The following is a 14685-nucleotide window of genomic DNA, read 5'->3' on the forward strand; positions in this document are numbered from 1 at the left end:
TTTGTTGTTGGTTATGAATTCTGAGAGGAAGAAAGGTATTTATAGTGAAAAAAGAAGAAGGAATCTTAGATTTGAAAAAGGAATATTAGATAGCATATACTCGTAAAAGTTATTGGAGAAGTTACCGGTGGCTATCTTTTTCAAAAACCGATAAAGATAATAACTTTTGAAAATAAATATCAGCCGTTGGATTTAGGTTTCTTTGAAGATCGGAGGGTGAAATGCATTTTTCCACCACTAAATGCGTTTGCAGCAGCCAATGAGAATATTCTTGGTATAGTTCCATTCTACTCTACATGGTTTCAAAATTGAGTTTATTAATCAATTTTTTTTAATTTAAAAATTACTAAATTGATTTCAAAATAATCATTCTCATAAATATATAACAAAATATGGTGAATGGAAAATAGTTCTTCAATATTAATCTATGGATAAAATTGAAAGAAAAAAAATGTTTTTGATCAAAGATAAATAAAATATTTGTTTATTTTACAGAAATTAAAACATGTGATAAATAAAAGAGATAATTCAAATTTTCATTGTTAATTATTTATGTATTATAGTTGTTATTAGTATAAAGTGAGAGTATTATAAATTAGAAGTATTAAATAAACAATAAAATTGAAAATGACACTTAATTTTAGATAAATGTTTTTTAAAATATAATATATCTCTCCGTTATAAAATAAATGTGATATTTGACATTTTTACATATTAAAAAAATGTGATTAATAAATAAAAAATAATGATTTTAATTTGTTTATTAACTTTTGATAAATTGAAATAATAATAAATTAAGAGTATTAATTAAAAGATATATGGGTTGAGTAAGTCAATTAATATGTGCTAGTTGAATTTAAAAAATGTAAATTATTGGTTCAACTTTAATTTTGAAAATTTCTTTAGCCACCTCCCTATGGGGGGTCACCCCCAGCGAAAATTCCAAAATACCCCTGCTTCGGAAGTTCATTTCCGAAAGCGTCTTTTTTTGAAAAAATTGACTTATTTCGGAAGTTCATTTTCGAAAACATTATTTCGGAAGTTCACTTCCGAAATACTGCGATTTCTGCAGATTTATCAAAACACTCCCCCTCCCCCAATCATTTACCCTAAATCAAAACAAAAAGTGGCAAAGGCGAAAATTTGTGCAAACAGAATTCCAAAGCTGCATCAAGGCTCCAATCACACTGCTAAACAACATTCAAAAGCCCTCAATCCTAACACTTTGTAAGTTTTGAAATTTTTAGATCTATTATTCAAATGCATGTTATTTAGGGTTTTAATTGCATAAATGATATATGGTTAGGTTGTTAGTAGTATTTAGGTTGTTTAGAAGCATTTTGATTTGGTTTGAAGTTTGGTTTAGGGGTCTGCCATGGAAGTTGCAGAAAACTCCATCGCAGGGGTGTTTCGGAAGTTCATTTCCGAAAACACCTCCATCCCAGTTTTCGGAAATGAACTTCCGAAATGTATCAGAAGTTCAAATTTTTTTGTTTTTTATTTTGTCTCGCATATTAATCGATTTCAATTGTTTACAGGAACATGTCAGACAATCAACCAGCACGCAGGACTGCGTCTTCTAGAGAGGGTAGGGAGTGTCCGTTTTAATTTGCAAGTACTTTATTTTTAACGCCTTTGTTTATTGTGCCTGTTTCTTTGAAGTTTGTGTCCCTTTCTTCTTTTATAAAAGGATTTTTACGCAAGAATGGGTGGCGCTAAGGGAAGAAAGGGTTCTTCAAAGAAGGAGGTGAAGGAGGTGAAGGAGAAGAAGAAGGTTTTGACTGGTTCTGCTTCTCGTCCCCTGGGGGTCCATGGCTCGGACGTGCAGACTCAGTCTTCAGGCGTGATCAACGCTGATGGTTCTGATACTGAGTGGGATGAGGATTGGTATAATTATCTTCATTCGGAGGAGTTCGCTCGTCGGGAAGAATAACGTGTTTTTATTTTGTTTGATGTGTATTTTGTAACGCTCGTCGGGCAGAATAACGTGTTTTTGTTTTGTTTGACGTGTTTTGTTTTGTTTTGTTCTGATTTCGGATTGTATCGCACAGTGTTTTTGTATTGGATTTATCATCTTAGTTTTTGGATTGTTCTGATTTCAATATGTAGATTCTTGGATTTCATCGCCGCGAACACTATCCATCTTCTGGATTATAAACATAGAACTTTGACTTTCCCAGCGCACCCCTTTGTTTGATTTTTTTGTAATGACGTCCCCTGATCAGGTAAGAAATGTGGACACATGTGCCTACGTAAGCCTTCTAAGACGGTTACCTTCTAAGAAATGTGGTAACACTTTCCTACTTAAAAGCCTACGTAACAAAAATTGGGAAGCTCCACAGCCACGCCCTATTTAAAAGAATAAAAAACCTTTTGAAATTTCGAAGTTCCCTTTTCCTTCTCCCCACCACTCTCAGACGGTTAACTTCTAAAACACTTTCCTATTTAAAAGCTTCTCACCCATTTTTCTTTCAAAATATCCCAAATCATTTTCGATCCTAAGTCTTCTTCTTTGCTTTAACGTTTTCTATCTCTTGTTACTGCTTTCATCACAATGTCTCGCCGCGGTGGAGGAAATCATCCTGAAAATCGCCGGAGTCAACCATCTCCTGCACATTCTCAACAATCATCCATCAATGCTGCAGGATCAGGCCGTGGTGGTGGTGGCCGTGGCTCTCGCGGTGGACGTACCTCCAATCCTTCTTCCTCCGGACATCCACCTCCTCCGTCATATGCTTCGGCCCCGGTTACCTCTCCTCCGTCTGTTGTTGCAGCTCCGGTTGTTCGTCCATCTGTTTCAGCGCCGTTTGTTCCATCTGTCGCAGCGCCGGTTGCTTCCTTGAGTTCGGCTCTGATCTCCATCGAGAGCCTGACTGCCGAAGTTAAACAGAAGGCTACTCTAGAGTCGGCTCCGTCGTCTCAGAAGGAAAATTGGGAAGGAAAATTGGGAAGGAAAATTCAAGTTCGTGCTAATCATTTTCAGTTGCGAGTGGCTGATAAGGATCTACACCACTATGATGTAAGTATAGTTTGCTCATAAGTTTTTTGTTGTTGTTTATTATGTTGGTAAGTTACAATGTGGTATGGATTTCTAGAGGATCAGGACTTTCTAACCTGTTGCAGCGTCTCCTCCATCGTCTTCATCCGATTAAATAAAGCGAATCGTTCTTGTTTGTTATTTTTCTTCCGTCCAGACCTTTTTTCGGAAGTGCATTTCCGAATTCCTCCAAGGGGGGTGAGTTCGGAGATGAACTTCCGAAACACCACATTTTCTGAAAATGTAACTTTATTTCGGAGATGCATCTCCGAAATCAATATTTTATATTAAAAAAAACACGTTTTCGGAAGTTCATTTCCGAAAACACCTTTTTTTCAAAAAAAAGTACCTTTTCGGAAATGAACTTCCGAAACAAGGGGTAGTGTTGTAAATTCACCAGGGGTGAGCAAGAAGGTTAGGAGGTGGGTGAAGAAATTCTCTTAATTTTTTGACGAGATCGTTTATTTATATTTATGTATTAATGTAAACAAGTTGTTCATATTTATAAATCAATAATTTTTTAGCAAAAAATAATATATTAATTAAAAAACATATATTACTTCTACTAAAACGGATGAAGTTCATATTTTAAGGAGGAAAAAGTAATTATTTGTGGGGCTTCCAAATAAGGGTGCCATATTTCCTTTGCTGGGCGCTCGTTCTATGAGTCACCACCTAGGGTGTGTCCTTTATGTGGCACTGGAATTCACCTTAAGATGAGACATGGATAATATTATTCATCAAACCCTAACCGCAAGTGTGGAGTCATGCCATGATTCTCTAGAAAATAAATAGTCAATAGTTAACTCTAGTCAAGGGGGACCAATAACCGCTTCTTGAGGGTTCCCTGAATTCTAGGCCCATATGTCTATATAAATACCTAAACTTTATGGTTGAGGGTGGGAAATTATAACATACTAAGAATATCACATAAACACATAACTTCTCACCTCATGTCAGCTTGTTCCCTCCATAACTAGAAACACCATCAAACATGACCTCTCGTCGTTGCGGGCAAGCCCTTAACCACAAGAACAATACTAAGACGTCTAGTCATCCCTACCAATTTAGTGATACCACACAGTCAGTACTTTTTTTACAAGTACAATGGTGCCAACCGCGGGGCCCTTATGACAAGTACTTTCTTGAATGTTTTAAAACTCCTTCCTTGGCAAAAATTATTGGGCGTAGTGATCCTTATGAACGCAAATGACCATCATCGAAGCGTCCAATACCCTAAAGTGCAAGCTTTTGTCTGACATTTTCAGAGACGCTTCCTTGGGATGGTAAATGAGCCTACCCCGAGCTTTCATCCCTGTAACACCCATAATTTCGTAAATTAATTTAATTGAATTTTTAATTTAATTATTTGGATTTACTAACTTATGCGGTGATTAAATCAAAATTTGAAGAATTATGGGATGAGTGTTATTGGGCCAATGTAGTGTTTAGTAAAAGGAGGGGTGTTAGTTATGAGGCCTTCTACTAAAGTTGATTGTTATTTTTCATAAAAGAAGAAAAAGAGGAAAATTAGAAATAGAAGGAGAAACGAGCAAAATAGGAGAAGAGAGCAAGAACGTGAAATTTCAGAAACAGAGAAAGAGGAAGAATCCAAGAACTAAGTTAAGGTAAGGGGGGACTCTTCCGATTAACCTCTATTATTGGGTCGTAGATGATAGGATTGATATCCTTTGTTATTGATTCGATAGAGAATATATTCTAGGTTGGGGTTTTGAGCAATTAGGTTCAATTTGATAGATTATGTATAGATATGTGTTTGTGATGATTGGTGACTATTCTTTATTAACTAGTATTATGGTTTGGATGATGGTAGAATAGATTAAGAGTTGAACCTCTATTAGGATGTTAGGGTTTATGAGATTCTGACACTGACATGCCCAATTTGATGAATATGATGCAATTGGTTTGTTATAATTGATGGATGATAGTTATATTGCATTGTTGTTGTGTTGGAATCATGAAAACTGATGAAAATTGGTCACTATAATGTGTGGGCTCGTATTTGGTGTTGATAGTGAAAGTAGGAATGAAGAAAAGTCATAAAATTGGGATTTTTTGCTACTGTTCACGCAGGAACCGGGTTCTGTCTGATGACGACCCGGGTTCCAGTACAAAATCCAGGAAGGGTGTATTTTCTGAACTGCAGGAACCGGTTCCCACGTAGGGACGACCCGGTTCCTGGTACAAAAACCAGAGAGGTGTTTATAAAGGATTTCAGGAACCAGTTCCCACATAGGGAGGAACCGGGTTCCACATATTTTCTTAAATTTTACTTAACTTCAAAAACTTCTAACTTTCAAACCGTAAGTCCGATTTGGGTGCCGTTTTGGGCGTTGGATCAATAATTTTATCCTCTATTTAATTAAATAGCTCAAAGAGCAATAACTCTTTTTTATTTTATAAACTCGATATTTTCTTCAAAATGATGAGTCGTGATGAATGTGTTATATATGGTATGGAATGATGTAAATGCCCTGTTGCTGTTGTGTTGATTTGTTGTACTTGGTACATGATTGTGAGAGGTGCTATTGTTGTTTGCACTGTGTGCTGAATTAAATTATGTTGATGATGTACATATGATTTAAAATGGTGATTAGCATGTGATAGATGGTGCATGCATTTATGAATCATATGGTGGCTGAATCCCGACGTAGATGGATCAGTGGTCGCTAATTCCCATTGTGTGGAATTAGTGAGTGGAAGTAGCTGTATCCTTGAGGATGGTGGATCGGTGAGATGGGTGAAACCCATGATTGGTACCACATACATATAGTTGCATTGCATTAGGTGTATGAATCATTATAACATGAATGGAAGTGTTCCAATGTTATAATATTGTGTGTTGATTAATGATTGTAATTGGTGGATGAGTGTATAATCTGAATATATTTGATATTGGGTGAATATTATACTGTTGATTTTTATCGTTTATGATCTGATAACATTGGTTAATTGTGAATGAGACTCACCCTTACTGTTGTTATTTTTCAGATTGAAGTGTAGCCGTACTTGCCTTGGTGAGGATAGCTCGTAGGCTGTTTCGATAGTTTTAGAGTCGTTTGTTTTTAGAGTTGGGGAACGTTTGTTTTTAGAGTTGGATATTAACTCTCGTTTTGGTTTTATTGTTGAATAATATTGTTTATGCCTGGAGTATGGTAGGCGATGGTTTTGATTATTCAACTGAATGAAGTATTCCGCTGTGTTTAAAACATGTTGAAGTTATTTATGTTCCTCAGAATAGCATGACAGATGTTTTGTTTTATATGAAGTAGTTATAACGCTCTTATTTACATGTATACTCTGAAAATATTATTTAAATTATAGGGGGTTTAGAAGGGTGTTACAATCCCTATCTGTCATGTGCTGGTGAAGAAACTCTTGCACTGATTCGCTGCTAGTGATGTCCACCACTAGTCTGTTTAACATACGACATGGCCCCTCAGAGTCATTAAGGGAATACCTCGCCCGCTTCAATGAATCTACCATAAGGGTCGTCCAACAAACCAAGAAGTGTTTGCGGGGGCGTTTTAGAATGGTCTCAAGCAAGACACTTCAACAAGTCTCTCGGCCAAAGTCCAACATCTTCGTTAGCAAAGGTGTCATAAGGGCTGACAACTACATAAAGGGAAAAGAGAGCAATGTAGAGAAAAAGGTGCGGGACGTGAAAAAGAGTGTACCTAGCGCTAAAGGTTAGTAACACCCATAGAAGAGAAACTATACATCGCCTATCAAGGACAAATGTGCATTCAACCACTACAAGAAAAAAGCTGATTTGCTGGGTGAGTTTGCCAGGTGATATACACCTTACAAATTATTGCAGTTGCGGGGTGCGTATCACCTCTCAACCTAGTTTTTTTTTAAAAAATATATATAAATGTTTTTCCATCTCGCAAAGTGTGGAGGGAAGGTTGAAATTTTGAAAAAAAATGTTGCAGAATGTTAACCACCCCGCAATAATGTTCTAAAAAAATTATTGAAAAATCAAGTATTATATTTATTGAAAAGTCAGGGTGGCAGGTGAGCAGTTGATGAATTTACTGACACAAAAGTTGCGGAGTGCAATACACCTCGCAAGTCTCAACGCTTTTGTGCGTTGCGGGGTGTAAATCACTTCGCAAGATTTTATGAAAATTTGGGAAAAAAATAAATTGGGTTATTAATGATGATACATAGCAATAGGAGTGCTTCGTCAGACACAAAAGTTGCGAGGTGGGATGCACCTGGCAAGTTTCCTAATAAAATTGGGGGGAAAATTAAATCTGGAAATTAATGGTGGTACATAGTAGTGGGGACATGTGTCAGACAGGTAAGTTGCGGGGTGAATAGCACGCGGCAAGTCTGATGGTCAAAAATATTGGCTGGGAGTTTTCCACCCCGCAAACTTTTCCTAATAATCACACGTATCCCTTCCATTTCCCCAGTTTCAGTCTCAGACATTAGAACCATTTCTTCCTCTCTCTCTCTCTCTCGTTTCACCAAAAAATACTCACCGCAAACCTCACCAAAAACCCTAAAAATCACATTTTTTCTCCAAATCAACACATCAAGACTCATTGTAAAGTTGCTGGGTTCAAAATATATTTCTGTTGCTGCGTTTTAACTCTATTAGGCGTTGTGTTTCTTCTCATTTTCTTCATCCAACCCATTATTAAGGTACACATATGAACTGATTTATTTGCAATTGATTGTATGAAGTAGTTTAAATTATTATTTTTATTGATGAAATTTGTATGATTTTTGTTTATAAATATGTTAAAAGGTTCAAATATTATCACTAATTTAATTTAGGGTTTTCTAATTAGAAATTAGGATATGATAATTTTGTTTAAGAAGTTATGAAATTAGGATATGTAATTTTGTTGATGAAATTATTGGGTTTACTTGATAGTTGATGTTCTTGGACTCTGTTTTTATTGAAAAATGGTTGAAGAAAATACTATGAGAGAATATGGTGTCGGTGAAGGAGAGTTGTGCTCCTCACACTACCACGTCACTTAGGTTATCTATCTATCTAAGATTGAATTTAGATGGTTGGATTAAGATTAAACAGTTAGGAATGATTTCCGTTACTACAGGGAAGCTAGGTTCCTATGTGTGTACTTTTTGAGACAATACGTGAGAACGAGGGATGCAAAGGAGTGATCTCAAAGTTTTCATTTTAGAGTTGATCTAAGTCTGAGTGAGTTGAAAGTGGGGTTCAGGCTATTTGGTAGACACACACAATGTTGTTTTTATAGTGCAGTTCAGGCTATAAAACATTGTTGACTCTCCCACCCCTTCTCCAGATATATCCATGGCATTTTTCGCTCCTGTACCCTGTCCATGACCACCCATTTGCAGAAACACCTTCTCCTCAGCAACTCTGAAAAATTGGGGTTGCACTTTGTAAATTGGGAACTCCACCGATTGATGGTGATTGTGAGGTTGGTTCCTCTTTGTAAGGGTAGTATAATAAAGTGATTTCAGCATTAGTAAGGCTCTGATAATAAAAATGTTACGTTTAAGGAGTATATTTTTACAGCCGGGCTGGTATGGTTACCCACGATTTCAATTTGTTGAACCGCACCCGCCCTATTGAACCCGTACGAAACTGTCTATTGGACCCGTGAAACCGACAATCCGTGTACATCCGACCCAATTTGGTTTTTTACAAACGGTTGACGCGGATTGAGCCGGTTTTCGGGTTCTTGTCCAGCCCTACACACAACCATTCATTTCAATTCCACCACATACAAAATTACACCTAATAAATTTTTATTAATTCACCATCTTATTATATATATATATATATATATATATATATATATATATATATATATATATATACTATATCTATATACTATAATACATCTTTCTCCTTCTGATGTCTGGTACCAGTAGAACTAGGTAATAGTGCCACTGCCAGAATAAATAAATCTCTCAGTAAAAACGAAATACCAACATCAAATTATTGTTTCATGCACTATTGCATCACAGAAGTAATAACTCTCTTCTTACTATAACAGAGACTCAAAATCCACTAATAATTAATATATATATATATATATATATATATATATATATATATATATATATATATATATATATTGTGAGTGAGAGAATATATTATTGTTGATACTGTAGATGGTCAGGCATTAGTAATTATATTTTACCCCAAAAGCTGAGAGACTTCATATATTACTTAACCTTTGTTGCATTGCATTGCTAAGGAAGACTTTTATTTTTTTTTATAATTTTCTTTATAATGAAGCTAATATTAAAGTTTGAGATATAGTTATGAAGATGAAAGCAACATATTTGTAGTAAAGTAATTGTAAGATATGTGATGAAGAACAAACATGAAATGACAGTAGGTAGAATGCAAGAGGGTGTAACATTACTATATTATTTCCAAATGAAATGATGTGAATATGAAAGATTGAAAAGAAAGTTGAAGAAGAAAATGTAGCTATATTTGCTTCATGACTTTAGTTACATGCATGCTTTTGGTCATTTGGGAAAAAGATTCAAACTATCTTTAATCAGTTCAAGTGTTAAATTAATTTTTTCTTTGATATAAGTAAACTATCTAAAATAAAAACACATACTTTTTTTTTTTTAAATAATAACTTGACATCTCCTTTTTTTTTTGATGGATATGGCATTTATGGATAGTCTCTCATGTTTAAACATAGAATTATATAATTGATATTATAGTCTAATATGATTACTATGTTTAAACATAAAATTATATAATTGATATAATTGACCAAAATTCCCGAATTGGTTAATTGATTAATATGTTTTGCGATTATTATAATGGATATGATATTGTAAACGTGCAGTATGGAAAATTACAAGTTCTATCGTAGTTGGATGTACGATCGTATGTATGCTGGGAGACGTGGACTTAAACCACTTTTTGAGGAAGGAGTTAAATTGTTTATTACATGGGCATTTGATCAAGAATGTTGTCGGGAAGAGGGAGGAGTGAGATGTCCGTGTCTTAAATGTGGATGTAGACGTATAATAAGTGATCCGAAAGAAGTAGAAACTCATTTGAAGAGAAAGGGATTTAAGGAAAATTATTGGGTTTGGACATCAAATGGGGAAGAAATGCCGATAAATATGCCAGAGACTAGTAATTTCCAACATGGCTCAAGTAGTCGATCACAGATGGAATATAAAGAACAGTTTAATCTACACGATGACATGATTGGCGATGCTTTAGGGGTTAACGTGGCCTACGATGAACAACAAGATAGTGGCGATGAGGAAGAGTTGCCGAATGAGAAATCTCAAAAATTTTACGAGTTGTTGAAAGAAATAAACACGCCATTGTTTGAGGGTTCGTCAGACTCTAAATTGTCTATGTGTGTGAGATTGTTGGCTGCAAAATCAAACTGGAATGTTCCTGATCAGTGTCTGGAATTCTTTTGTCAAATGATGTTGGATGCGACTCCTACGAAAGACAATTTGCCTAGAAGTTATTATGACGCGAAGAAGTTGGTTATGAAGTTGGGATTAGAAGTAACGAAGATTGATTGTTGCATTAGAGGTTGCATGTTGTTTTATGACAATGAGTTTGGTACAAACGATGGAGCGTTAGAGGAATGTAAGTTTTGTAACAGTCCAAGGTATGTAGTTCGCACTAAAACCATTGATCATAAGAAAAAACGCATAGCAGTGAAATCAATGTTTTATCTACCGATAATACCAAGGTTGCAGAGATTGTTTGCTTCAATGCACAGTGCAAGTCAAATGACCTGGCATCATACAAACAAAACAAGTACAAGCACTATGCGACATCCATCTGATGGTGAAGCATGGAAGCACTTTGATCGGATGCATCCTGATTTTGCCGCAGAACCTAGAAATGTCAGACTTGGATTATGCTCAGATGGTTTTACTCCATATGTCCAACAGTCGGGAACTGGATATTCTTGTTGGCCGGTTATTGTTACTCCTTACAACCTCCCCCCTGAGATGTGCATGACAAAGCCTTACATGTTTTTGACTTGCCTCATTCCAGGGCCGTCGAGTCCAAAAGCAGGAATTGACGTGTATTTACAGCCTTTAGTTGATGACTTAAAGAGGTTGTGGATTGGAGAATGTACTTATGACATATCTCGTAAACAAAACTTCAACATGCGAGCTGTTTTGATGTGGACTATTAACGATTTTCCTGCATATGCCATGTTGTCTGGTTGGGGTACACATGGTAAAATGGGACGTCCTCATTGCATGGATAAGACGAAGGCGTTTACATTGGATAAAGGAGGAAAAAGTTCGTGGTTTGACTGTCATCGTAGATTCCTACCAAAAAACCACATACTTAGAAAAAACATGAATGATTTCAGAAAAGGTATAAAAGTAACAGATCTTCCTCCCCCCCGTTTTTCATCAGTTGAAGTATGGAACATGGTACGTGATCTACCAAAATTCACAGACAATGGAAAAGCGATCAGAATTCCAGGATACGGGGACAAACACAATTGGACTAAAAGAAGTATTTTTTGGGACCTCCCATATTGGAAAGATAATTTATTGCGACATAATCTTGATGTTATGCACATAGAGAAGAATTTTTTTGATAATGTATTTAATACAGTGATGGATGTCCAAGGCAAGACAAAAGATAATGAGAATGCTAGAAAAGACATGGAACTATATTGTAATCGAAAAGATTTAGAGTTGAAGACTCTACCAAATGGGAAGCTATTAAAACCCAAAGCTACTTATAGTCTAACTCCACAAGAAGCCAAGCTTGTTTGCCGATGGTTAACTGAATTGAGAATGCCCGATGGTTATGCCTCTAACTTGGCAAGATGTGCCAACGCCAGCACTGGCAAGGTGACTGGAATGAAAAGTCATGATTGCCATGTTTTCATGGAACGACTTCTTCCAATTGCCTTCAGCTCATTGCCAACACAAGTGCTCAATCCACTAACTGAAATTAGTCAGTTTTTTAGAGATATTTGTGCATCAATTTTAAGAGTCGATGACCTAATTAAGTTGGACCAAGACATTCCTCTCATTCTATGCAAGTTGGAACAAATTTTTCCACCTGGTTTTTTCGATTCAATGGAACATCTTCCTGTGCATCTTGCATATGAAGCTTTTCTGGGTGGACCTGTTCAATATAGGTGGATGTATCCTTTTGAAAGATTCATGGGTGATTCAAAGAGATCTGTGAAAAATAAGGCTAAAGTGGAGGGTTCGATATGTGCACATTATTTGCATCGGGAAACATCTCATTTTTGCTCTCATTATTTCAATCACATGATGTTAATTCCAAGAATCACAAGGAATGAAGTTAATGTTACAGAAAGAAGTCAATTCACCTTATCCATCTTCGGACTTCCTGGTCGTAGTTCTGGAAAGACGAATGTGCACTGGCTGGCCGAAAAGGAATTGCAATCTGCTCATGTTCATGTATTGATTAATTGCGTTGAAGTTAAACCATACATTGAGTAAGTATACCAAGTGAATATTTATTTTGAACATATTGGGTTTAAACTTATTACCTTCTAACTTAGTTTTAATGTGTTTCGATATAGGTTATATAATAACTTCCAATATGAACTCACCGGTGAACAAGCAACAACCACTGACATACATGCTTATTTTCCATCATGGTTTAAGCAACAATTGGCATGTAATGTCGAATTATCTCCACAACTACTCCATTTGAGAAACTTGGCTGAAGGTTGTTGTAGCCATGGACATGTTGAATTCAGTTTGTATTTGGTAGGTAGCAGTATGTATCTTGCGTTGAGTGGTGGAGGGGAGAGATTGTGTTGTGTTCAGTTTTGGTAGGTAGCAGTATGTTTCTTTTACTATTTCATCTCTTTGCTTTTAATTTTTCTTTTATGATTTCATCTTTGTTTTTCAATTTTACGCTCAATTTTGGTATCATAATTTTAATCTCACAATTTCATCTCTCCGATTTTTTTAGACTATATGTTTTTGTTGTATTTATATCTGATTCTTTTTTTAATACAAGCATGTTAATTGCTAACTAAATTTTTTAATATATGATGATATCCTTGTTGTTAATGTTTGAATAAAATTGTGTGATGACTTGTTGGTTTATGTGTATCTCTTCATAGAACCCCATGCTATTTATTAAGTTTTGATGCTGCCTCTATTTTTCTCATGTGATCCAATAAGTGCATATTTAAGGTTTCTTGAAGTTTAGTTTGATGGCTTCATATTAAAGGTTATATTTAGTTTTCTTTTCTATGGAATGACATTTAGTTTTCTTTTCTATATTTTTTATGTATGCATTTAATGTATTTATTTATGTATGTGTAGGCGGAGTACCAAAGGTTGAAGAAGGAGTTTTTAGCTAAACATCCTGAGTTAGGCGGTCCACGTGGACGATATCCTCTTGATCCAGCTATTGATCAGTATTTGTGGTTGCAAGCAAGTAAGGGAAAGAAGAGAAATGGAAAAATTTATGCTGCAGGGCCTTTAGCTAGCAACTACAAAAAAGGGGATAGGTATTCTTTATTTAGGAGAATTGCAGACGGGGAAGGATCTTCACGTCCTCCGACATTAACCCCTGAAATAACTGAAACAATTAAACAACTAGCTCAGAGTGAAGCAGCACGTGAAAATGAAACATTGAGAAAAAAACAAATGGAGTTGGAGGAAGCATTGAGACTTTCACAAGAGCAAATGATGCTTACTCAACAACAAATTCAACAACAAGTGCAACAACAAATACAACAACAAATGCAACAACAAATGCAACAAATGCAACAATTCTTTCGACAACAATATGGTGGTGGTGGATTTGGAGCGGGTGGTAACCAAAGAGTAGTAGACGAGAATGATGAACAAAACGAAAATAATGCGGACGACCCGGATCCTTTGTGAATATTATTTTGAATTTAAATATTTTGGATAATCATGAATTTCTTTATATTAAATATGCATTTCTTTATATTAATTATGCATTTCTTTATATTAATTATGAATTTCTTTATATTAAGAATGAAATTAAATATTTAGAATTAACTATAAATTTAGTATTTTTTTAAAAAAATGAATTTTAATTATTTATTATATTTATATTATTCTAAATATTTAGAATAATATAAATATTTTTTTTTACTATATATGTTACTACTTGCGACGTGAATTAAACAAGGTATCTCAAAATAATTGCCAGGTGAAATCCACCCTGCAAATATTAAATATTCAACTATTGCTGAATGCATCTCACCCCGCAAGTTGCCTAACACACTCTCTGTCACAATGTACGAAGTTGGCAGAACTTATTGGAAAGCGTGTTTGCGGGGTGCTATACACCTAGCAAAGTTGCGGGGTGAAAAGCACAATGCAGAATCACCTGTGTCACCTGCTCTGACTCAACTGAACAAAGGCGCCTGGACCACTTGGAAAGCGTGTTTGCGGGGTGCTTTGTACCTTGCAATGTTGCGGGGTGAAAAACACCTGGCAAATTTGCGGGGTGCCTATCCCCTTGCAAAAAGTTGCGACTAACGTTTTTGCGGGGTGGCTAGCCCACCTCGCAAATGTTGCGTTGCTGGGTGATATTGGTATTTGCGGGGTGGCTTTCACCTGATAAAACTGAGTTTTTTTTGTAGTGAACCGAGTAAGAAAGACAGTGGAGAACTTCC

General features: G+C 35.7%; 1 protein-coding gene across 3 annotated transcripts; it reads left to right on the forward strand.

Moving 5' to 3' along the window:
• Window positions 1–7358: 7358 nt before the first annotated feature.
• On the forward strand, window positions 7359–14010 carry LOC131623315 (uncharacterized). Of its 3 annotated transcripts, none has more exons than XM_058894319.1 (4): window positions 7359–7711; window positions 9883–12510; window positions 12598–12852; window positions 13355–13522. In XM_058894319.1, the coding sequence occupies exons 2-4, from the start codon at window positions 9884–9886 to the stop codon at window positions 13371–13373; spliced, it is 2901 nt and encodes a 966-aa protein (XP_058750302.1). In that variant the 5' UTR covers window positions 7359–7711; window position 9883; the 3' UTR covers window positions 13374–13522. The 3 variants fall into 3 exon arrangements, with proteins under 3 accessions (XP_058750302.1, XP_058750303.1, XP_058750301.1); XM_058894320.1 differs by having other exon boundaries at window positions 12598–12862; window positions 13355–13494; XM_058894318.1 differs by having other exon boundaries at window positions 7367–7711; window positions 12598–12787; window positions 13355–14010.
• Window positions 14011–14685: the final 675 nt, after the last annotated feature.

Source organism: Vicia villosa, unplaced genomic scaffold (assembly GCF_029867415.1).
Source record: "Vicia villosa cultivar HV-30 ecotype Madison, WI unplaced genomic scaffold, Vvil1.0 ctg.000060F_1_1, whole genome shotgun sequence".
NCBI classification, from domain to species: Eukaryota; Viridiplantae; Streptophyta; class Magnoliopsida; order Fabales; family Fabaceae; genus Vicia; species Vicia villosa.